Source organism: Parasteatoda tepidariorum, chromosome 6, assembly GCF_043381705.1.
Source record: "Parasteatoda tepidariorum isolate YZ-2023 chromosome 6, CAS_Ptep_4.0, whole genome shotgun sequence".
NCBI lineage: Eukaryota > Metazoa > Arthropoda > Arachnida > Araneae > Theridiidae > Parasteatoda > Parasteatoda tepidariorum.
The window spans coordinates 76,703,747-76,727,225 of NC_092209.1; the positions used below are offsets into that span (position 1 = coordinate 76,703,747).

At 29.7% G+C, this 23,479-nt stretch overlaps 1 protein-coding gene across 3 annotated transcripts in view; it reads right to left on the reverse strand.

Moving 5' to 3' along the window:
• The window catches only part of LOC107444538 (oocyte zinc finger protein XlCOF7.1), a 37,481-nt gene extending 14,404 nt beyond the window's left edge, over positions 1 to 23,077 (reverse strand). The window contains exons 1-3 of one of the 3 annotated variants that reach the window (XM_016058692.3): positions 22,699 to 23,077; positions 4,220 to 6,219; positions 309 to 502 (exon numbers count right to left, since the gene is read on the reverse strand). In XM_016058692.3, the coding sequence (XP_015914178.2) occupies positions 309 to 502; positions 4,220 to 6,198 (2,173 nt within the window). In that variant the 5' untranslated portion in view covers positions 6,199 to 6,219; positions 22,699 to 23,077. Of the gene's footprint in view, positions 1 to 308; positions 503 to 4,219; positions 6,220 to 8,715; positions 9,311 to 22,193; positions 22,675 to 22,698 lie in introns of those variants that run through there. The other 2 variants (XM_016058694.3, XM_016058693.3) reach the window with 2 other exon arrangements.
• Between the last annotated feature and the right edge of the window lie 402 nt (positions 23,078 to 23,479).

Below are 23,479 nucleotides of genomic sequence, written 5' to 3' on the forward strand. Positions count from 1 at the left end.
GGGGGGGGGGGGGGGTACTGAATTGGAGATTGAGCATCCTCTAGTTCAGGTCAATATTAAGAATGGAGTATGATTGGGTCCTCTCTGTAAAACGGGCTGTAACCTGTGTGTAGCTGAAGTCGTATTCTTGGCCATAGGTGGCCCCACTGAAAAAACAAGAGACTCACCCTCTGCCCTAAAAATTCGCTTGATTTCAAGCAGGTTTGCTGATACTGGCAAGTGGCACAACACTTAAACAGTTTTTTTAAAAACAAAAGATGCAAGAGGATAAAATAATAAGTAATAAAATGTGAATAGAGAAAACTTACTAGTAGAAGATGAGCTATGGTTTTCTTTTTTATGAACTTGTAATATTTCTGGATCTGTGGTACAAAAGTCGCAACCATTATCTTTGCATTCTTGCAAAACTTGATTATGAATGAAAATGCAGTGAGCTTCCATGTCTGATCGTACTTCAAATGACTGAGAACAATGACGACATGAAAACTGGGGCTTCAGAAAACTAGGAAGAGAATTTCATTTTAGTCTTTGGGTTAGATAAAGCAGGTAAATAATATTATGTCTGTTTAGTTTTAAACCAACAGAGAGAAAATACGCAAATACATAAATAAATAAAAAATTACGGACTAAATCTATAAGATAACGATAATCTATAAATTACTTCTCCTTTTATTTAATTAATTTTCCTAATTTCAAATTCACTAATAACTGTTTTTTAAACATCAGGCCTGACTTTTTCTGAACTTTATACTGCATTAAAAAATCAGTCTTTTTCTTATTCCGATCTACTTTTCTTCACCCTCCCTTCTCTTTTGAGTAATTTAATGTTTGTTCTGTTTTTGTTTTTTTTAATGTAAAATATTACAATGAGTCCATTTTTAGGATAAAATATTTTGTGAAAGCTCTGTTAACAGATTTATGTTGATCCTCAAAGAACATTCGGAGATATTTTCATATCGGTATCTGGTTACCGCAACTAAAATCAAGTTTACCCTTCCTCTTTTTATGGTGTTTTTTTATTGTTTGTTTCATCTAACACTGCCTAAAGATTGCAAATCTTGCCATTCACTCTCATTGCTCAACTTGTGCTATGTTGTTACTCTTAACAGAGTTTTAAAAAAATAATCTTTCCCACTATTATACAGTAAACACAGTTTTTTAATAAAAAAAACTTCAAAAATAAGTTTTTCATATCCTATACAATATATACAATCATATCAAACTTTCCCTTATAATTTTGTAATACTAGATGAAGCAGCATGCTAATTTTCACATCAGATACAATTCTACGTTAGGTAGATACGAAATACCTATTATAGTCATCTCTAACACAACGGTTAAGTTATTAGATTATGTATTAAAAAAAAACACGCACATGCAACAAATAAAAAACAGATAGTTATTGTTGTTGATAAAACTGAGTCCAGTTAAAATGAAGAGCTTAAAGGAAAGAACCTGTTGCACTCAGTCTCGGCAAGTTTTTTAACAGAACAACCATTACATATTTAGGTACCGTATATTCCGGCCTATAACTAGCACTTTAAATACAAAAAATAACATTGGAATTTACGGGTGCGAGGTATATGCCGAATATAAAAAATTATAGATTAAAAAAATTTAAATATATCTTAAAATTTAAAAAAAGTATTAGAAATTACAGGTGCGCTTTATGCGCCGGAATATACGGTATGTTTGCGTTGTTTCTTTACAAACAACATGTTTGAATGAAAAAAAATCTATTACCATACCTGCAAACTTTAGAGAAATAAAATAACAGAGATTTTACTGAAGACATTTTATGGGATATGAGTGACGTTTTGATACATCAGGCATAATTATGTAAGTCAAAATTGAATGTAATACAAGCATTTACATTTAGCAAAGTAAAAAATATGTATATAAATCTTAATCTAAAGTCCTGTGGCAGAATTTTTTCCAGTTTTCTGCAACAAACTTCTCTAGTATTAATATTTTTCTTTAAGATACTTTTAATTATAACAATTACTAATTTAAAGTAACAAAAATGTGTTTGCAGAAGAAGGTGTAGAATAAAAATGTGTAAAAATTTTCAATTGAAAAAGAAATATTTTTCTAATTCTAATATATAAGCGCTTTCTCGCATTTTGTAGGGGGAAATATACACTAATTATTTCCTCTTTCCAATTTTGTAAATCATTACAAAAATTAAAATTCATAAATAAATTAAAATTTGCACATAAATTAAAAATCGTAAAATCCATGCAGTAATTCCAAAATAAAGATCGACGACGAAATCCAAGCGAATATCAAATAAGTGTTTGTAAAGCATGGTGTTCTTTAAAGAAAAAAAAATTAAAGAACATCATTTCTAGAGCTAATTATATTTAAAACTTTTGGAATTTCTGAATTTATCATTTTATACTCTTCTATTTCTGAGTTTCTCATTTCATTTATTTCAAATTCCAGTTGAAGCCAGCCAGTCTCTGACATGCAAGAAAGACATCTTTTAAAAAAAAATTCCGTAGAAAAAAAAAACATTTTTCAAAAACTTAAGTAGAAAGGAAAACCAAAATTTTTCCCTTTCCAAATGAAAAATCTTCTGCAAAAACTCTTAACGTTCTGCGACAATGTCGCCGCAATTCTGCCACAGGGATCTAAAGATTTTTTTAAAAACCATTATTTATAATTACTTAAACTATTAACACTCAGCCTACTGGAGTACTGGCACGAAATTCAATAAATTTTCCCGCCATTTTTTAAAAATTTTTTTTTTTCCCTCATAAGATTTTAGGATTTTTCTTTCTTTTTGGAAAGATGTTTACCTTAGTATCATTTTTGAAATAATCATTAGTGTATTACTTCGTTTTTTCTTCTTTTTAACATTATTTCCAAATATAATTCTTTTTAGTTGGGTTTAACAATAAAAAAACGGCTTTTTGTAGCGATTCAGAAAACCGGAAAAATTAGTTATCCGGAATAGCGATGGTCCCGATCGTTCCGGATAATCGGTTCCCTACTGTATTTTTGCGATTGACGGATATATTATTGCAAAAATTGTTTTTTTAAAAAAAAATTTCGACAAATAGGGAGAAATTTGAGAATATACGAGTAAACAGGAGATAGTCGTAAAATACAGGAGTCTTCGTTAAAAAAACAGGAGACTTGGCAGGTATGTATTACGTATCTTTCGCATTAAATAGCAACGAAGAAAGAGAACAGATTATAAGCTCTGCAAACATTTAATTGGTAAACAGTAGACTATTAAATAAGAGAACTATTCAGCCAATTTCTGTTAAAACAATTGTGACAAAAACTTATCTTTAAATTTATCTATCAGATGGTTAGCAATGAAGTGGGAAAAATAACTTTAACTTCCTAGTAAAAAAAATTAAAACAGAAATTTGTAGCCACTTTTCTCCTAAGAGGACACCAAACCACAAGAGAAACTTTTTAGCGTGAATTCTTTTTTACTTTCATTGGTGAATTCAAGTCAATTCAGGTAAAGTGAATTCAAGTAAACCTAGAGAAATAATGGAGTTCCAGATGTTGAAAATATGTTTTCAAAATATCAAAACAAATTATTGGAGAACTTCCGCAAAGTAATCCTGTCATAATTTGCTTGCATTTTGAAGAAAAAAAATTCAGCACTTAGAACTTAGGTTTAAGTGAAATCACTAATGAAGAAAGAGAATTTGTATTGAAGGGTTTCTCCTGTGGTATAGTATCCTCTTAAGAACAAAATATGAAAAGGAGCAATTAAATTTCACTCAAGTAATAGTTAAGAAAATTTTCAAATCTTTTAACTACTAAAACATTATATAAATACTACAGTAGGGAACCGATTATCCGGAACGATCGGGACCATCGCTATTCCGGATAACTTATTTTTCCGGTTTTCTGAATCGCTAAAAAAAGCTGGTTTTTTTTTTATTGTTAAACCCAACTAAAAAAAATATTTGGAAATAATCTTAAAAAGAAGAAAAAACAATGAAGTAATACACTAATGATTATTTCCAAAATGATGGTAAGGTAAACATCTTTCAAAAAAGAAAAAAAAAAATTTTTTTTTTTATAAATGGCCGGAAAATTTATCGAATTTCACTCCTATTTTTTTGGTTTTCCGGTTTTCTGATTTCTGGATAACGGGTTCTGTACTGTATCACAATTTACATTCAAAATTTCAAAAACAAAAATGAAATTTTATTAATTAAGAAAAAAAAATTCAAGTTTTTATACTCACTGTACTTCTCTCATATGAGCATCTAGTGCTAACAGACTGTCGGCAAGGAAATTGCACTTGTTACAGGATCTCTTTTTATGACATTCCCACATGTGATTTTCTAAGTCTGAAGCTTCTGTAGACTTAAAATTACATAATACACAACATGTTTTGTAGTGCATTGAAGTATGAAGGCGAAGTGCCCATGCATTAGGACCATTCCATGGACAATAGGCACAATTGTAACTCTTTGGTTGGGAGCTTTGAAATGAAGAATAACCTGGAGGTTTTACAAGAGCATCGTGTAAAATATCCTTTATTGGCGTGTCTGTGTTTCTTACAGGTGTAGGTTTACTAATAGGTTTAGGTGAAAATGCATTCTGAGTTAAAAAAGTGAGTAAGTTACTGTGTGATTTGTTAAAAGTATTGTCATTTTTGCTTTCGTTTAAAAGTGGATCTTTCTTTGAAATATCTGGCATCTGATCGATTTCTCTCTTCACTTGGACCATTGTAGGAGAACCAATTAAACAATTTAACAACTGTGATTGGGTAACAGGTACAGGAGGATTTATCAAGCCGTTCGAGGACCCAGTTATGTCTCGTCCAGCAACAGAATTTAAACCATTTAAAGGACTAACGGGAATCTTACTACGCTTTGAAGGTAAGCGTCGAATTAAATTAATATCGTAATGAAATTCTTTATGAATGCGGCAGAAATGTTTTTTAACATGATCAGCTCTATTAAAAAGTTTATAACAAATATAACACTGAAAGGGCTTTTCTTCACGATGGATATTTTCATGTCTGTTATAAAGATCTCGCCGATCTGTGGCATAAGGACATTTGGGGCAGATATACCTTTTCCCGCTATTTTCAGCGACCCTTTCAACCTTATCCTCGCAATCCACACTTTGTTTCAAATTTTGAAGAATCTGCATTATTTCATCTAATAACGGCTGGTTTTTCCATATAGAGGCAGGGGCATTAGAAACTCCATGGTTTTTACTCATGTGGATTCTAACACACCTCCACCATGCACTGCAATAAGAACATTGAGGACAGTGAAAAACTTTCGCATTACAATGCGTTCCTAAGTAATGCTCGCCAATTCTAGACATAAAACCAACTGCTTGGCACGCAACACAACGAAACATTTTAGTTTTAGGATTGTAGCTAGCAACAGCTGATCTATCCCAACTAAGTTTTTCCTTTGATGTAATCCAAACAGACTTCCCTCCATTTTCAGAAATAAAATTGGGATCGTCAACCAGCGATTTAGGATCGTAGATAATTTCATCACCATCCATTTCATTCTCGGAATTCGGGTATGGCTCAGAACTTAAATCATTTTTATCGTGTTCGGGGGAAGGGGCATCTTTTAGATTAATTACTAAAGGTGAAACTTCTTCCGATTGTACTTCAGTTTTGATAAGCTTGTTTTGATTTTCAATTACTTCTTTCTTCATCTCGATCAATTTTATATCACTTTCAGGAGAATTTGATTCTTTGTCATCAGTTGCTGAAGATTTTTTATGTTCTGTTTTTGAAAATTCATTTTTTTCGTTTGCAAGAATTTTTGATTGAAGAGGAGAAACGTCTGTCCTTTTATGTGATATTTCTCTCTTTTTGAGTAATGTTTCTTTGTTTTTGATTGCAGGTACATCTTTGATTTTAAGTGGTGGCACCTCTTTTTTTGGTTCAGCTGGTGACTTATGAGTGCCATTCTGTGTGACTTTTGTGCCCATTTCAGAAGATATTGATTCAGTTTTAACAGACGTAAAAGATTCTGCTTTGATTTTTGATTTTGGGGGACTAGTTGGTTCCTTTTGATTGGGTTTCTTGCCCAATTTTGTGTAAACAAAATCATTTCGGATGTCATTTTGTAGATGGTTCTCATCATTTGACTTTGCAGTAGACTTCTTTCGGGAATAAGTGAAAACTGATCTTGGCACACCTCGAAATCTAGTATTGTAACGTCTTTCAGAAGTCTTAGTTTCCATTCTTCATTTAATGCTCCATGCCTAAATATTAAAAAATATATCAATTAGTGATATAACAAAAAGTGTAAGATGTAAAATTTTTTACAATAACCAGCACTCAGAATATTTATTTTATTAATACACAATTTTTTGCAGAATAAAAAAATTCGAATTTAATTCTTTTTATTTTATTTCTGAGGCAAGTTAAATAAATTTTAAGATTAACAAAAGTTCTCCCAAGGAATAAAAAAGTGCAGGGTACTTTTTCGCAGAAAAGGGCACTTTGAGTTTTAAAAGGGTTCCTAATGCCGTAAAAATTTACCAAAATGGGTAATAATATGTAATAAATGAATTTGATCCTCAACAATTTTTAAATTACCCTCTTATACTATCTTATGTGTGTATTTCGAAAAATAATTCTCCCTTATTATAAAAATAAGAGAAAAGTTTACAGTTTATAAAATATAATTAAAGGCATGCTAAAAAAAATCTTAGTGGGTAAATTTTTTTCAAAAAAAAAGGTAAACTAAAAAGAAATGATTATTAATAAACAACTTGAAAGCTTTTTTTTTTTTTTTTTTTTTTACAATTTAAACTGAAAATTACGAGAAGATGAGCATTTAAACAACCTTTTTTTTAAAAAAAATTATAAAAATTTAAAATCTTTTGATAAATTCATCAATAATTAATCTTAATAATTAATAATAATTAATATCTTTTGATAAATTTTCAAATTCCTCCCCCGAAAAAAAGAGAGAAACTTACAAAAATTTTACCAGTTGGTAATAATTCTGAAAAAATAAATATTTGTTATTTTCGGTTACTTTGCGTAATTAAAGTAAGCAAATCTCGTTTATTATAGCTCATACTATTGGAATAGAGGTAAAATATTTTTAGTGTCTTTCGGCATAATGTTATTGCATGTGGCAAATTCATGATAGCTAAAATTTAATACTATTAGGCGATTTTCTCTGGTATTTATCCCTTTCAAGGGGCCATGAAACACTAATTTTCAAGCCTTAGTAATAAAACTGCTTAATATTAGTGCAGTTTTAATATTTACTAAATATATCAATATAATATTCTATACCTATATTATTATATTTGGTATTTATTACATAATACTTCAACATTTGAGTTTTGTATGAATACATTTGTCAATGGTAACGAACAACTTTATTTTTACACAAAAAAAATAAAAAATAAAATACAATTCTTATTAGAGCTTGATAAGGATTTTTGAGAATGACCATTTCTCTATCTGACCCTTAATTTACTGTTAAAATATTTATAAATAGAGGTAGGTTATAATAAAGGTTAATTGAAAATTTCAATTATTTAAATGCAATATTTTGCAACAAAAAAATACATAGAAAACTATAAAAAAAAATTAAGAAAAATGTTTAACATTTCCTATAGCTTAAAATTGACGCTTATCAATAAAACAATGGTTTCAATTTGTTTTTTCATTATTTAAAAGACTTGAAAGAAACTTTTAAGCTTAACACATAAAAGTTTGTATTTAATAATAAAAAATTTTACATCAATTAAATATCGTACACAATGCAAACTTGCAATGAAATAAAGTAAAAACTAACATTATGTGATTTACTGAAAAAATTCCAAAACTAACACTATTATCAGGAAAAAAATAGAATTAAACCAGCACAGGTTAATAAAATTTTGTGCAAATTCCACCTAGCAAAATAAGGAAAAAATTTTAAAACATCATTTCAGGGGTAATTCATAGCAAAGATATTTTGCAATACTAATAAACTAATTTAAAATTAAATTTATAAATTTCATCAAAATTAATTTTGAACAATATTTTTTTTTAAATTTCCTAAACATTAATTTTTTAGAGTTAAGTATCAAAATTTACTTTTCCAATATTTCTGATAATAAAAAAATTATTCCGTATAAATAATACATAATTAATTTTTTTAAGCACAGAAAAAAAGCTGTAACAATACCGTAAAATAAATATCACAACAAAAAATTATCACGGCCATTGTTTACATTCGTTAAACATGTGACTTTCAAATCGATCTCATTAAAATATGTATCATTTAAAATAAAGTTTATGCAATTAAACTTCTTCAAAATAAAGGAATGAACAAAACAAATTTCCACAGTGAATATATTTATTATTTTAAGCAACAGCATGTTAGAATACTTTTGATTAGTCAAATCAAATATTAGTTACGGAAAACACGCCCACTTAAGAGCAGACGATAATTTCCGAGTTGCGAGGGAAATTGTAAACAAATCACAGTGGAATCATGGAACAAGCTATAATGAAACATTCCACACAAAAAATTTAAGCTCAATTTTTTTAGACATTTACTTGAATTATTGTGAACATTGTGGACTAGATCGAAAAAAAAGAAAACGATTTTTAAAGGGGGTGAATGGTGTACACGTATACACACCACTAGCAACCGCTACACTGAACAGCCCATCCCTTTCGACGAACACGCACTCCACTAAGCCTAAAAAATTTCGAAACTTGTATCACAAGGGTAAAAAAGTACTTACTACTACAGAGTTTCTGTTGATATAATTTAGCTTGGAATTGTGCTCAGGATGTGTAGTTATCACATAGATGTAGATTTCAAATCCAATAATTATCGTCAACTAATATTTGATATATGGGAGGAACGCAAGGCCAGGGAGGCCTAGCGCTAGACTTCAGACGACGCCGTCCTTCGTCCTTTCTCCATTTCGCGCCCCCTCTCTCTCACTCTCTTTCTCTCGCCGATCCCCGACCCTCTTTCGCAAAACCACTACACTACTTCCCTAGAATGGGGGCATTTCTCCTTCTCCCCATACCCATGAGCACATGCGCGCTCGACTGTAACCTTTGAGCTGGGGAAAATCATGAGATGGGCTTTCAACAAGACATTTTTTTTTCTATCTCTCTCTACGAGGGAACACTTTTCCAAACAAATCTAATGAACTTAAAACTTAGGAAGTTTTTTTTTCCCTTCTACCAAGTGCAGCGGATTATAGATAGAGTTAAGGAAGCTAGGAATGAGGACACAAACTCATGACAACATTTTCTTCTCATTATCGTCTTCATTCTCGAATCTACTGTACTCTTTATTTTACTATTAACAAATGCTACTTGTTTTATTTATTATTATTTCAACGCAGTAATAAAAATTAACTCCCATTACTGATAATAAATGCTATAAGAGAATTGTCTTTTTCTTAAAAGTAAGAGTTGTTTTCTTAGAAAGACTGCCAGCTGTTATTGCGCGGGAGAAGAAAAAAAAGTTTTTTTTTAAAGCAGATGTATCATCTGCTTTAAAAAAAACTATGTATGAAAATTTATGTGGTAGAATTTGGCCATTAATTACTTAGTTATTGTTCCGATCAACATCTCCATATGGAATATGCCATCTAATAGTTAAATCATACAGCTAATGAGCAACGTTTAGAACATTCACTCGTTAAAGAGAAGAAAACGTTTTCGAAAGTTGGTAAATTTGTTAACCTATCTAAAAATAACCTAACGATAATTACAAAACAATGAAGTTGGTTATAATGCTTATATGAGGATCAGCATAATGGGGACAAGAGCGCAGTAAGAATTGCAGGTCTCATTAATGTTCTCTGTTCAATTTTTTCTTCCAAAACTGTTAAATAAAATATTAATTTTCTGTACAGAACTTAAAAATATCTCATTCTCGTACACCTATTTATTATTTACTTGGGTGGTTACAAAATTAAAATGAGAAGAAAATGCACAGAATCCATTCCATTTTTCCATTTTTTTTTTGAGAAAAAAAGGCAATAAAAAAAGTATTCCGAAATATAAATTGTACTTGATTATAATCGTCTGCGTCTGAACCTTATTATCGGCATTGTTAACATTATTATGAATATTAAAGGTGTAACATTATTAATATTTACCCTATCTCGGTAACATGCACGATAATATCAAATGCAAGAATTAACTTCCATGATGCTGGCACGGTAATAAAACTCCTTAGTAACTCAATAAGATCAGTATTGGACAGGACTTGGCGAACAAAGAGCACGTAGTACGAGAGTATCCTTTGGCCAAGGGACAGGATATGACAAATAGTTTTTTTCTTTTTGAAAAGAACATACTTTATTATCGAAGAAATATCAAACATTGTCAAGTAGGAGGGTGTGACACATGAAAACATCTTAAAAAGTGCAGGAATGTTTAAAATGTGTAATGGTGTTGGTGCACTCAGAATTATAAAATCGTGCTAATTTGCGGCAGGCTATCAAGTTGAATAACACTGCTGCCAAACTTAACATGAAATAACTTAGATTCAACTTTACGCTTTGTTAAGGTCTCAGCAAATGAGCGCAAAATAATGGTTTTAAGTATCGATATCATGGTTCACATCAGGGTTATCACGGCCGATCGCCATTGCTTCAAATCGCAAAAAAAAGTCTCATTTGTCGACCGAACGAAAGCTTAATCTCGTCAAAATGCAAGAATAACAAAAAGAATTTTTTTTTTTTTTTTTTTAGTTGATTNTTTTTTTTTTTTTTTTTTTTTTTTTTTTTTTTTTTTTTTTTTTTTTTTTTTTTTTTTTTTTTAGTTTTTCACTGATGAGCTAAATTTGCGTTCAAAAAAGAAAAATTAAATAGGAATAAAGAAAGGGACATTTCGAACAAAAGATTCGAACCCCTCTAGGAATTAGTACTATTTTGAAACGGCGTTTGGAATGAGTGTTACAAAAAATAGTCGAAGAATACTTGAAAAATAAAATATTTTTTAACGTTACATATTATATATATTCGTGATTTTTTTTTTTTTTTTTAGAACTCGTTTCGTAGTAAGCATAAACCGAAACTGACTAGATCAGTAACTTGAAGGGGGAAGAGGGGTCAGAATTAATTTCGCTGACATTTTTTATGCCAAGCGTCATTTTTCTTAAACTGGTTCGTTATGACTATTAATTGCAACAGATTATCAAACTAAAGCTCACATATATTCTCGTAGTTTTAAACTTGAGTAAATTTGTAAAAATTGAACATGTAATTCAATTGTGAGCAAAAACAGTCTAAAGAAATGTGTGCACTTAGGGATGACTTTTGGACTATATACAACACGTAACACTTAACTACTATGTTATCTTTAACGCGTCGTTAAATCCTTAATAACTGAACTACATAACATATAATATAGCATCCTGCTTGTCACGTGACAACTAAAAAGAAAGGGTAAATAGGGGGGTATATTTTTTCCTAAAAAATAAGGAGCATGTGAATTTTTCAAATGTAGGCGAAATCCAGGATCAGGAATTTTCAGAACAAGGGGGGCAATAGAAACCATTTTAGCTAGGAGGGATGTTTAGAGATCATCTCCAGACTGCACTTCAACGCCCCCGGATAGAAAATCCTGGTGTACGCCCCCACTTTCTATCGATCTGGCCACCTCTGTGTCACAGTTACAAATAGCCAATGAAGAAGTACCCTACCCACCACTGTCTCCAAGTTTCGGGCGAATTTGAGACAGGAGTTAAAATCAAACCAGGTTTAAATAAATCCATAACAGTAGAGAAACTTTTATAAACAAGCCATTTTTTAAAAAAAAAAATTCATAAATAGAATACTTGAAATCATGCTTCATTTTTCTTTTTTCTAATGCACATGTTCCCTGTATAGGAAGAAGATGCCAAAAAAAAAAATGTAAGTGACAAATAGCTATGGAAATTATACAAATATTAAAAAAATGTAAGTGACAAATAGTTATGGAAATTATACAAATATTAAAAAAATGTAAGTGACAAATAGCCATGGAAATTATACAAATATTAAAAAAATGTAAGTGACAAATAGCTATGGAAATTATGTAAAATATAAAAAAATGTAAGTGACAAATAGCTATGGAAATTATACAAAATATTAAAAAAATTCGCTTTAGGGGAGCGAATTCACATCTTATAATAAGTAGTTTTCTGATAATTTTATGAATATGGATGGTGTTGTTACTGTTGTTTGTGAATCGTTGAAGGAAAAAGAGGGTTTCGACCAATGAAATGATTCCACAATAAAGTGAGGTCTTTCTAGGGAGCCCCCATCTTAAAAATTGGATAATTATTTTAGGGGGAAAGGCATATTTCGCGGGAGAATGTCACGGAGATTAGGAACGCCACAGCTTCTGGTGGACCTTGTGCCCAACAATAGAAATAAGTTAAAAAATGAAACCCAGCCAGGAAAAATATCCACAAGGGGTCGTTCAAATATTACTGAACTATAAAGAGGAGTGAAGAAGTTTACATGCTTGTCTATTAAAGCATATCTCTAACTTCTATAGATATGCTTGTTTTTCAACATAGAGATAGAAGATATGCTTGCTTTTTATTATTGTTGACAATTAAATATTACGGAAGCATCTAAAAGGGGAATATTATTAATTTCAGTTACAAAGAGATGAGGCGTGAGACATTAGAATCACCTTATTATAAAATCTTGGGTTTATGTGCAAAAATTTAATTTAAAAAATGGTTTAAAAAAAAAGCATTAAATAAATTCTACATTAGCATAATAATGCGCTTAATTCATTTCTGTTGAAAAGTGATCAAATCACTATTCAAAATCGCAACGAGTATACCCAAGATGCGATTGAATTTATCTTTCCCTTTCAATTTATCCGTTAAAACTCATTATCTAGGCCAGCGGTTCCCATTTTTTCTGGCAATGGAACCCTAAATGAACGAGCTTCTGTAAGCGGATCTATGATTTTATAAAAAATAAAAAAAAGTTTCTTAGCAGCTGAGAATATGCTAACAAAAAAANAAAAAAAAAAAAAAAAAAAAAAAAAAAAAAAAAAAAACACTAATTTAAAAAAAAATAACAAGAAGAAGAAGAATTTTGTTTCGAAGATTGAAACATTTTAAATTATGAATTTTTTCTTGGCGTATGCGTGTTGAAAATTAATAAAATAAGTTGAACTATGGTGTTCAAAAAAGAACGGGTTGAGAACAGTTATCAGGATCAAATCTCCTTTCTTGAGTTTAGATATTTTATTTTGCTACCTATTTTTCATTAGCATTTTACATAAATAATTTCATATAAACAATTAAAATACATCATAAAATCTGAATTATTGATTGCATATAATGAATATTATGAAATTTCGTAAGCAAACAAAATATAACAGTCACTAAATATCTTGTTTGCATCATTCAAAATTATAATTAACAACATGAAATTATAATTAAATATGAATATCACTTTTTAAATAGAATGTTATTGAAAAATATTTTATTAAAGCAGTATTCCGTTTTTTGTTACCATTATAAAAAGCAACCGATATATTTAGTATCGTTCTGACAGTTAGAGTTTCGTGTTAATTCATTAAATTGTACTTATACAACTCTAATTTTAATCAGATTCTGTAAAAACACACATTAAAAGGGTCAAGCGTATTTTTTAAACTGCCCCTTTATTTATTTACTTGTCACGAAAAAATTTTTTTTTCGTTTTTTGGTTAATTAAGAACCCTGGGCATAATATTCAGAGATTATAACTACGAAATGAAATATAATTTCATTACAAAAATATACACGGTATACAGTATAAATTATCAGCAGTAAAATACGGGAATTATTGAGGCAAAAAAAAAATAATAATTAAACATATTTGAATAAGAAAGCATATTTTTAATACTAAAAAAAAAACATTCGAAAGTGAATTTAATGCCATACTATATAAAACTTAGGTTAAAAAAAATATACACTTGCACTTTAACAAAAAAAAAAGACCCATTTGTATATTTTTGCAAAATGTACGAAAATATGTACTTTTAACAGAAATTAATTTCAATCAGTAAAATAATAATTTTAATTTAATCAGTGAAACGTCAGTTTAATTTAACCAAATCAGTAAAATCAGTTTAGTTAATCAGCTTAATTTATTGAGTAAAATGTACGAATTTTTATGACAAAAAATTAAATGTTAAAATAAAAATTCCAATTTCTTTAATGTTGAAAAACTGTTTGAAAGAAAAAAAGAGTACCATAATAAAAGTACATAAAACCTAAGTAAAAAAAATATATATAAACTTGAATTTAATTATCAAAATTTTCCCAGCTTTCAACTAAAACAGAAAAAGGGAGCATATAAAAAAAATCGCTTTCACTTTTCAAAAGTTCATTCATTTTATTCACCTTCCATCAGAACAGAAGTTAGCAGGCATTTTCAGGGTGGGGGTAAATCAAGGTTCCTTTGACCCAAATCCGGCCAGAGCCGCACCTCTCCCGGAAAAAGCACTTTGCAAGTCCAGAAGGGGGTAAATTAGGGAACCAAGGCCTCCCCCAACATTCACCCCTACATTCCCTCAAACCAAAGTATTGATTATATGCTGGAGCAAAGCCTGGCAAAATGCAGCTCAGCAACCCCCCAAGGTTCACTCCCTTTCCTCTCCTCCACCCCCTCTACTCACAGGGAGGTCAATGCTCCGTTGCCAAATATTTCCCCCTTTCACTGGTGGAGAACCTCCGCCTGGTAGCGGTAGGTTCAACTCCTTGCCCCCCTTTTACTCCCTCCCCTGCAGGATAGAGCAATCCAGCATGAAGAAAGATTTGTTGTTGCTTAACCCCTTTTTTGGTGTCTCAACCCTTGCGTAACTTTTTTTTCTCTATCGCCAGAGGGGTATGTGAGTTGGTGGAAAACCTGACTTTTCAGTTGGCGAGAAAAGGGGTTCGGTTTTCTGGTGGTGCGCTTGTCCTCGGTTAGTAATGGACTCCGGGTGGTTTTTCTCAAAGTTGATTGTTCTTGTTCTTTCCCCCGCTATCCAGGTAGAGGTGAAGTAGGATGCGAATTTAGAAGACAATGGAACGTTGTTGCGATAGCTAAAACATTTATCAATGTCGGAGTCTTATTTTTTTCGCGACAATGGCAATTTCTGGTGAATTATGCTCTCATATCCAGTGAGATTCATAACGCATATAAGTTTTTACTTTAATGAGTGAAAAATAGGAGAATTGGAGAAATTTAAGTTGTCCGTGAAGAAGATTGGAATTATGCGAATGGTTAAATTTTGGAGATCGGAATTTCATTCGTTTTAAACCTATGGAATATATTTAATTTTTAAAAGATGGCGTCTGAACACTTACATGGGATATTTACACATTAAATCTAACAAGGGAAGTGCTGTTTTTACACAATATAAAATACTGGTAAATAAAAGGTAAATAAACAAATTTAGAAAAATACTTCTGTTAAAAAAAAGGAAAAAAAAAACTTTTTTTTAACAAGAAGTAGTTCTTGCGAGAGTAATGCAAATGGGGAAGGCGGTTGTGATTTGCTTATTTTAGTAGCCAATGAGAGAGCATAGGTATGAGCAATGGTTACATAAGACACTTAAATTACTTTTTTTTTAATTTCAAAATAAGAAACTTGAAAAAATTTCGATTTCAAATTTGAAATAAAAGTTAAAATTGAGAAAATAAACGTTTGGAAAAATAATAAGTTAGATTCATAAGTCACATGTAGTTACGATTCATAACGCATAAGAGTTTTTCTTAAAATACAAGTTCTCTTAATGAGTAAAATACAATTTAAAAAGAAATGGAAAAATGTATGTTGTTCGCGAAGACGATCGGAATTATGCAAATATTACGCTTTTGGTGATCGGAATTCCGCCTTATTTAAATATACATCTAAATGAGAAATTCCAATTTTAAAAGGAAGCGTTCAAACTTGTTTTTCTCTTACGAGAAAAAAGATAAAATAAAAGAAAAGAGAAAGATAAAATTCTAAAAAATATAAGAAATAAGTTTTTAAAAAAATATTTCTTAATTATTAACAAAATCTAATAAGAATTTTTTTTTTAAAAATTGATTTAAATAAGAATAAAACAAAATAATAAATATTTACTTATATGTAAATTATAAGTGAAAAAATTTAATAGCAGTAAAATTGCGATAGTGAGAACATGTTGCGATAATAGACACTCATCGACGTCGGAGTTATATTTTGCGATAATCGCAATTTCTTGTTATAGTCCCAACAGCAGGTTGCGATAACGAGAAATCTGATGCTAGTTCTTTTACATCAAGTAGGATTTATAGCGCGTTAGGTGCTATTACATTGAAGTAATCTAGTTTAAGGATCTAAATCAAAGAAAAAGATGTAGCTTTGCTTTAGACGCAGTTCGCGTAATAATTAATTTTATAAAAATTTTAAGTCGGAATATTCTTTATGTATTTTTTTTGCTTTGCTTTCAGGGTTAAAACTGTTGATCGTCTAAAACTCAGCGAAGAAATATTTTCTTCACTCGAATTCAACTTTAATTCCACATTTGAAATTTTATCACGAGTAATTTTTTGTTACATTTTTAATTAGTTTCATAAAAAACTTTTGAAAATAAGGTGATTTTAATGTCTTACTTATTCCCCCTCCCTACTTGTTACCAAAATTAAATCACAACACCTTGATCTCTGGGTGCTTACGTAATATTTGAATGGTCCCTAACCCTAATGAGGGAGAACAATTTAAACAAAATAGATAAAATTAAAATTGTAGCAGCGATACAATGGAAGAAATAAAACAAATGGAATCACGTAATCTTCTTATTTTTTTTTTTTTTTAACCTATCATGAGAGTACATCCGGATTTTCTTAAAATTCTAGTTATAAGAAGATTCGTATTACATTCGTAAAAAAAAACTAAATCTCAAAAATTCTAAAATGATCAAAATCCGGTTTTATAGATCGAGGTTCTAAGAACAATATCGACGAGAAAACATCCTAAAAATACTATCACCAGGGGTCTGTCCAGACATTTTGTGAAGGTCCGTTTTTCGTGAAATTGTGAAAATATTACTCACATTCTTTCAACCAGGGTCCGCTTTTATGAATTTGTGCAAATAGGGTCCGTTATTGCAAAAAAAAGCTTTTTCAAGGAGTTTTTAAATTGTAAAGACATGCAAGATTATGCTCAACACTGTAAAATTATAATTAAAAAAAATTAAATTTTAAAAATTAAACAACAATTGCTGCTTCTAAATTAGAGATGCAACATACAAATATTTGGTATTTAGCCTATACTGCTGAAAGCAGAATATTAATTTCGGATGAATAATGGAAGAATCGTCTGCCGAAGACAAAACTTAATTCTTTTACATCCATCTTTCTTGTTTTCTGCCCTGTAAAGGGTTTATTCGATTAACAAAATAATAATGAAGATAAACAAATTTGTGAAGGGTACGATTAAAAGAAAAATCACTTTGTGAAGGGTCCGTTTTTATGAAAAGATATTTTGTGAAGGGTCCGTTAACGGACCCAAATTTCTTCTAAACAGACCCCTGACACCCGACTTTAGAGTGATATTTTCGGATATGCAAATTTTTAGCTATGATTTGTTTTTTTTTTAAATCAAGATATCGTGAAGTGTTTGTTTTTGGTGAACGGAATAGTGCAAATGGTTTGTTTCTGACAATCAGGATTTCACCCACTGGAAATATTTCTGGGAAAAACCAAATTAAAAAGCTGCATTCGTACATTACGTAACTACCTAGGCGTTAAATTTACTCATCTATACGAAAAGGGAATTCGGGCTAAGTTTTAAGATTATATTCTGAAAAATGGAAATAATTGTGACAATTTAAAAAGAAAAGAAGAAAAAAATTATATAATTTCTTACAAAAAAATAAAAGGAAAAAAATCAATCGATTTTTTTAAAAATAAAACAAAAAGTAACTAGAATTAAAAAAATAGAAACGTAAAAAATAATAGTTTCTTAAAATTATTTTTTAAAAAAATTAATTAGCCACCGCATCCTTAAAGTTCCTCAGAAATTACGTTATTTTATCGCTTATGCTTACGGATTCAATTGTAGTGACGATCGAACATATTATAAATGTTAAGCAAACGAAAAATAACAACAGTAATAAAAAAAAGAAAAACAATTTAGGTCAGAGGTCAATTTAGGTGTTAGGTCAATTTAGGTCTACTACCATATAAATTTCGAAAAATAGTTGAGTTTTTCAAAATTTTTTGAATATTTCTCTTTGCAGAGTTAAGGATAGAATTATTAAATCATTGTTAACTTTAAAATCATAATAATAATATTATAAATCATAATAACATTATAAATAATTTTATCATTTAATTATAAAAAATTGATTCAATTTATCAATATCTAGTATTAATAACTGATTAATTAATTAAGAATGCAAACTTAAATTTTACATTTTAAATTTTTATCATCAAAACATAATATGTTTTAAAAAGCACATAACATAAATTTCGGAAGAGACTGTTTGCACGATTTAGCACACGATTATAAAACATGAGCGCGATAGCACTGATTAAAATAAATTATTAAAAAAAATAACAGCATAGCGAATTAAATAGTTAAAAGTAAAATCAAAAGTTGACTAAGAAAAGAAATTAAAAAAATACATGTATGTATCAAGACTAGGGTTTGCAAGTTTTTGACATAGTTTTCGACAACAGTCGAATTTGTCTAATCAAATTTTTGTTTAAGGATAATTATTAGATATTATAAATATGAAGAATTTATAAATAAATAGACATATTAAATTACAAGTGATCAATCAATTATGTTCTTAAATTATTTTGACATTATAACTCCTTTCATTTTAATTTGGCAATTGCTGTCACAAATCAAATTTTTAGTGTAGAAAATATTAAATTTCAATAAAAGTATGTAAAATTGCAATTTATCCAATCCGTTAATTTAATTAGTGAAAATAAAAACACAAAAACTATCATCTTATAAAAAAAACACTTAATTATCTTATTCATTATATGTAAAATCAATTTTCATTTACTCCCCCATTTAAACTCCTCCGAAGTATGCGATTACAAAGAAATAGTTTTGAAGCCCTCTGTACTACAAGTTTATTTTTTAGTTTTGTATGAATAAGACCGAAATTCGGAATTATCCTTTAGATTGATGCTGAGCTGCATGGACTAGAATGGAGACTTACTAAAACTATCATAACATAATTTTTTTTTTTGTTAACTTTAATAATTATTTCAAAATAGTTTTGGAAAGTTAAGTTTATGTATTGTTAAAAATTTTCTGATAATAAAAACAAAAAAGAAAAACTTCATTAGATTTTACGCAAATGAGCATATGTGTTAAAGGAGTTGTCTTTGAAAAGGAGCAAAATGACCAAAGCAAATTTTTACGAATGGAAAAAGCTGTACATTTAACTCCTTTTAAAAGACTATAGAACTCTAATCAGACTTGTTTCAGTGCAAAAATATTTATTTATTTAAAAAAAAATTCTCATTTAACTCCTTACAACTCTTCGTTTTGCAAATTTTAGTACAATTAACTGTAAATATAACCCTTCAGTTCAGTATAGAGCTCCTACATAATCTAACGTAGTTAAAGAGTTATTGCTGACGTATGCCATTAAGGCGGAGTGATTGTTCTTGTTTTCCAGTGGCGCCATCTATGACCAAGAATTCGACTTCTGCCACTCCCGTTTATAAGGCGGACCCATTCATTCATCCACAGATCGTAATTTTGACATGAATCAGAGAACAATCAATCTCCAATTCAGAACCCCCAGAGGTATTGATTCGTAATGGGAACATGGACTTTTCAACAGATTTAATGTGCATCAGTCACCATTTACTACACAGAGAGTCTTCGACCAGCAGGGATCGAACCCACAACCACTTGAACATAAGCCTAGTTCCCTACCAACCAGGCTATCTTGGCCCAGTTAAAAGAGTTACAACATGTGATTGAAGCAGAGTTAAATTTTACCGAAAGGAAACTCAATAAATTTTTCTCAAGGACATGAAGTGTATCCTTAACGAGTCAAAACTCAAAATTACAAGCACATATTTTCCTTATTGCTTAAAAAATAAATCTTATCTATTTAAAATATCTATTATATACAAAAAAAAAAACAAGTTAAATAACTAAATATCAATTGAATCGTTTAACTTTGAAGAACGATAGTAGCTATATACTTAGTACCTTGATCAAGTTATTAATGCTATTATATGCCTTATAAACTGTTAATTTCAGGATTAAACATTAGTTTTCTTGCTAAGAAATTATTCCTAGCATCAGAATTTTGCAAATGAACAGAAAATAAAGTTTACTTTCATATTTTCAAGAGTTGAATCTGTTAATGAACGGTTAACGCAACTTTGGTATAGTTTCGTTATTCCTTTTGATGTTAAAAAAACAAAACACAGCAACATAGAATTATGCGATTTTTTAGTAGAGTAAGAAAGTGAAACTAGAGAAAAACTTCACCAAGTGTGATAACTGACTACAAAATTTTGAACTCCCTTGTGGCAAAAATCTTTTACAATGTTAGATCCATAAAATATGGTTTAATGTGAAACAATAAAATGTGCTGCATAATTACACATAACTTCTACTATTAAAATTTTTTTTTTAAATTTGAAGCTAGAATTTTTTTATAATTAAACAGTTAAAATTTGTTTTTAACGTGACATAACAAATCTCAATCATTGACTCCAAACAGTAAACAATTATACATGCCTTTTTAAATACACTGGAATGCATTTGCATTAAAAATGCCTTTATAAACGATGCATTTATAATGTTTAAATAAAGCATAATCAGTCGAGTATGCATTTTTAATGTAATACACAAATCTCTACAGCACCTTAAAAAAACTATTGAAAAATAATGTGCTAAAATTATTGCATTAAAGTATTACTGGCATTGCTAATGAGTTTACATTTAATTGGTTGGAAAATTTTATGAAATCAAACACCACATAGATCTTATTTTTAAATCAATGAAAATAAAGTAAGAGTTTATTTAGAGGATATTTACGTATCAAGATTTGTCGACTTCAATAGCCATGACGCCAAATGGATTTAAATGTTTTTCAAATAAAAAAATAATAAAAAGTAGATTTTTGTCTGGGGGTGGCTACGAGTTATACTCTTCGAGTTGGTTCGTTACTGTGATTTATTTTTCCCTCTCCCAAGACACTGCCCAGAAGTTGCCAAGAACTGGTTGGTGATTATCAGGAAATCTTCCCTCCATTTACACAAAATATTTTTAAGATATAAATAAAAAATACAAATTCCGTCCATATTTTTTTAAACATCAATTTTAAATCGTTAATGTAGCTGCTGTGCAAATAAAATTATATTATCTTTATCTGTTTGAAAAAATTTACAAAATAAATTACTAGATAGTTTTCTTTATTATTAGGTATTATTTTAAAATAATCTAACCAAATATGAATACGCTTAAACTATAAATGTAAAATTATTTTCCCCTGCAAGTATTTACATAGTAAAATTTAAATTCTGCATGAAGTTTATAAACACACAACTTATTTAGTGAAGCTAGGATAAAATATTCATTTAGAGCTATAACTTAGCACTTAAATGCATCACTTTTTCAACATGGAATTTTTCAAATTGGAAATGTTTATAGTTACACAGTTAATTCTTTTGCAAATGAGATAACTTATATTTGATTCAAAAATTTAATGAAATAAATGATTACAAAGGATTTTAATTATTTTATAAAATAATCTAACTCCACAATGGCAAATATGATGGTGAAAGTACAAAAGCCAAATTATTTTCTTCCGCTATTGTTTACTTTATATTATACATAAAAGAAAATTGAAATTTCATCTGAAATTTATTAATGCAAATTAGCTTTTATGCAGTGTAAATTTATAAATTATCATTCAAACACACTATTTTTTAAAAGAATGATTCTCAATTTTTAAACAATAATATTAATTAATAAAAGCAAACATAAAAATTGAATTTACTTAAAACGCTTTAACACAGCACTTCTGAAATTGGAATTTATTAAACAGAATTATTTAAGCAGAATATTCAGTTATAAATGCAGCCTAGCAAATCAAATTATTTAAACTTCTTTAAATATAGAATTTTGTGAAATTAATTGCCGCATAATTTCTGCACCATTTCTTAAGTAATAAAACACAGCAGGTGTAAAAATACCGACAGTATAAAAGCAAAGCTATTTTGTTTACTTTATATGCAAATAAAATTACTTACTCTTAGTTGATTGAAGAATTGTGTTAAATAAATTACCAGTTTACTTATTTCATTATTTTTAAAGCAATTAAACTCCGTGCAAATATGCTGAAACTATATTAGCAAAATAATATTCCCCTGGTTGGTGGCTTAGAAATAGAAATTCTGCATGCAATTTATTCCGTCCAAATTAATTCTAATGCCGCGAACTCCCCCATAAAATATTTTCTTCTGATCAGTAACTTATAACTTATACACACCACTTCCTTAAAATGGAGGGTGGTTTTCGACAAGAATATAAGTAACACGACCTTGGGTTTAGGATAGTGTTTGTTTCAAGAGACTTACACACGATCCCACTTTTTTTCCCCCCGAGCGCAGCACAAATAACTTAGCAACAATCCCTGATATGCTATCAGTTCTAGACGTAATATAGCGCAAAAATAAACATTAATCACAGCATATGGAAACAAATATAGAGTGTAATCAGGGCAAGTGAGAATCATAAGAAGTATATTAAACATACCTTTGAAGCCAGAGTTGATATTATTACGCAAAGACACCCTACCACCCACTGAAAACACCCACCCTGTAGAAGTACGGGCATTGCGTCAATATATCACGTGACATCCAAGTCCCTGGGTTCAACTACAACCTCCACAAGGAGAGGGAAAGTTAGTTTCCGGTGGGCAATTTCAAACTCTTCGGCATTTTCTTTTTTTACTTCTTTCCCCCCTTGTTTGTTTTGCTTGCAAAAACTGCTATATTGATGCCAAACCACACAAATAAATTACAATTTCCATTGATAATGAATATTTACAGTTTTAACATTTTTAACGAGATGATTGATCTTTTGAAGTTTAATAAGCGTTGCAAAAATACTTATCTGTATAATTTGTACCATTGTTTAGTCTTCGAACTGTGCCTGATTATTCAAACAAAACTATGAATCCATGTAGATAAAAACTGGTTTCTAAACTTCGGGGCTATTCCTGCTGCATTCTGCTCTTGCAAGATTATGGCATAAGAGGAAAGTCACCTCACCCTTTTTAAAAAATTGCTAATTAAAATTTATGACTAGTGATAGTATAAGTAAAATAAGCTCAACCATTTTCACAACTTATGTCGATAATGTATTATTATACCTTTCTTGCTGACACAAGAACTCATTCAATGGAAAATCGAGTGCAACAAGAATGGTCCCTAAGGGAGCATTCAAACGCGAATAACATTAAAACTCGCATAGGAAGAAAATCCGGATTGGTAGAATTTTTTTACTTGAAAAAAACTCTTCAGTCTAGTATTTA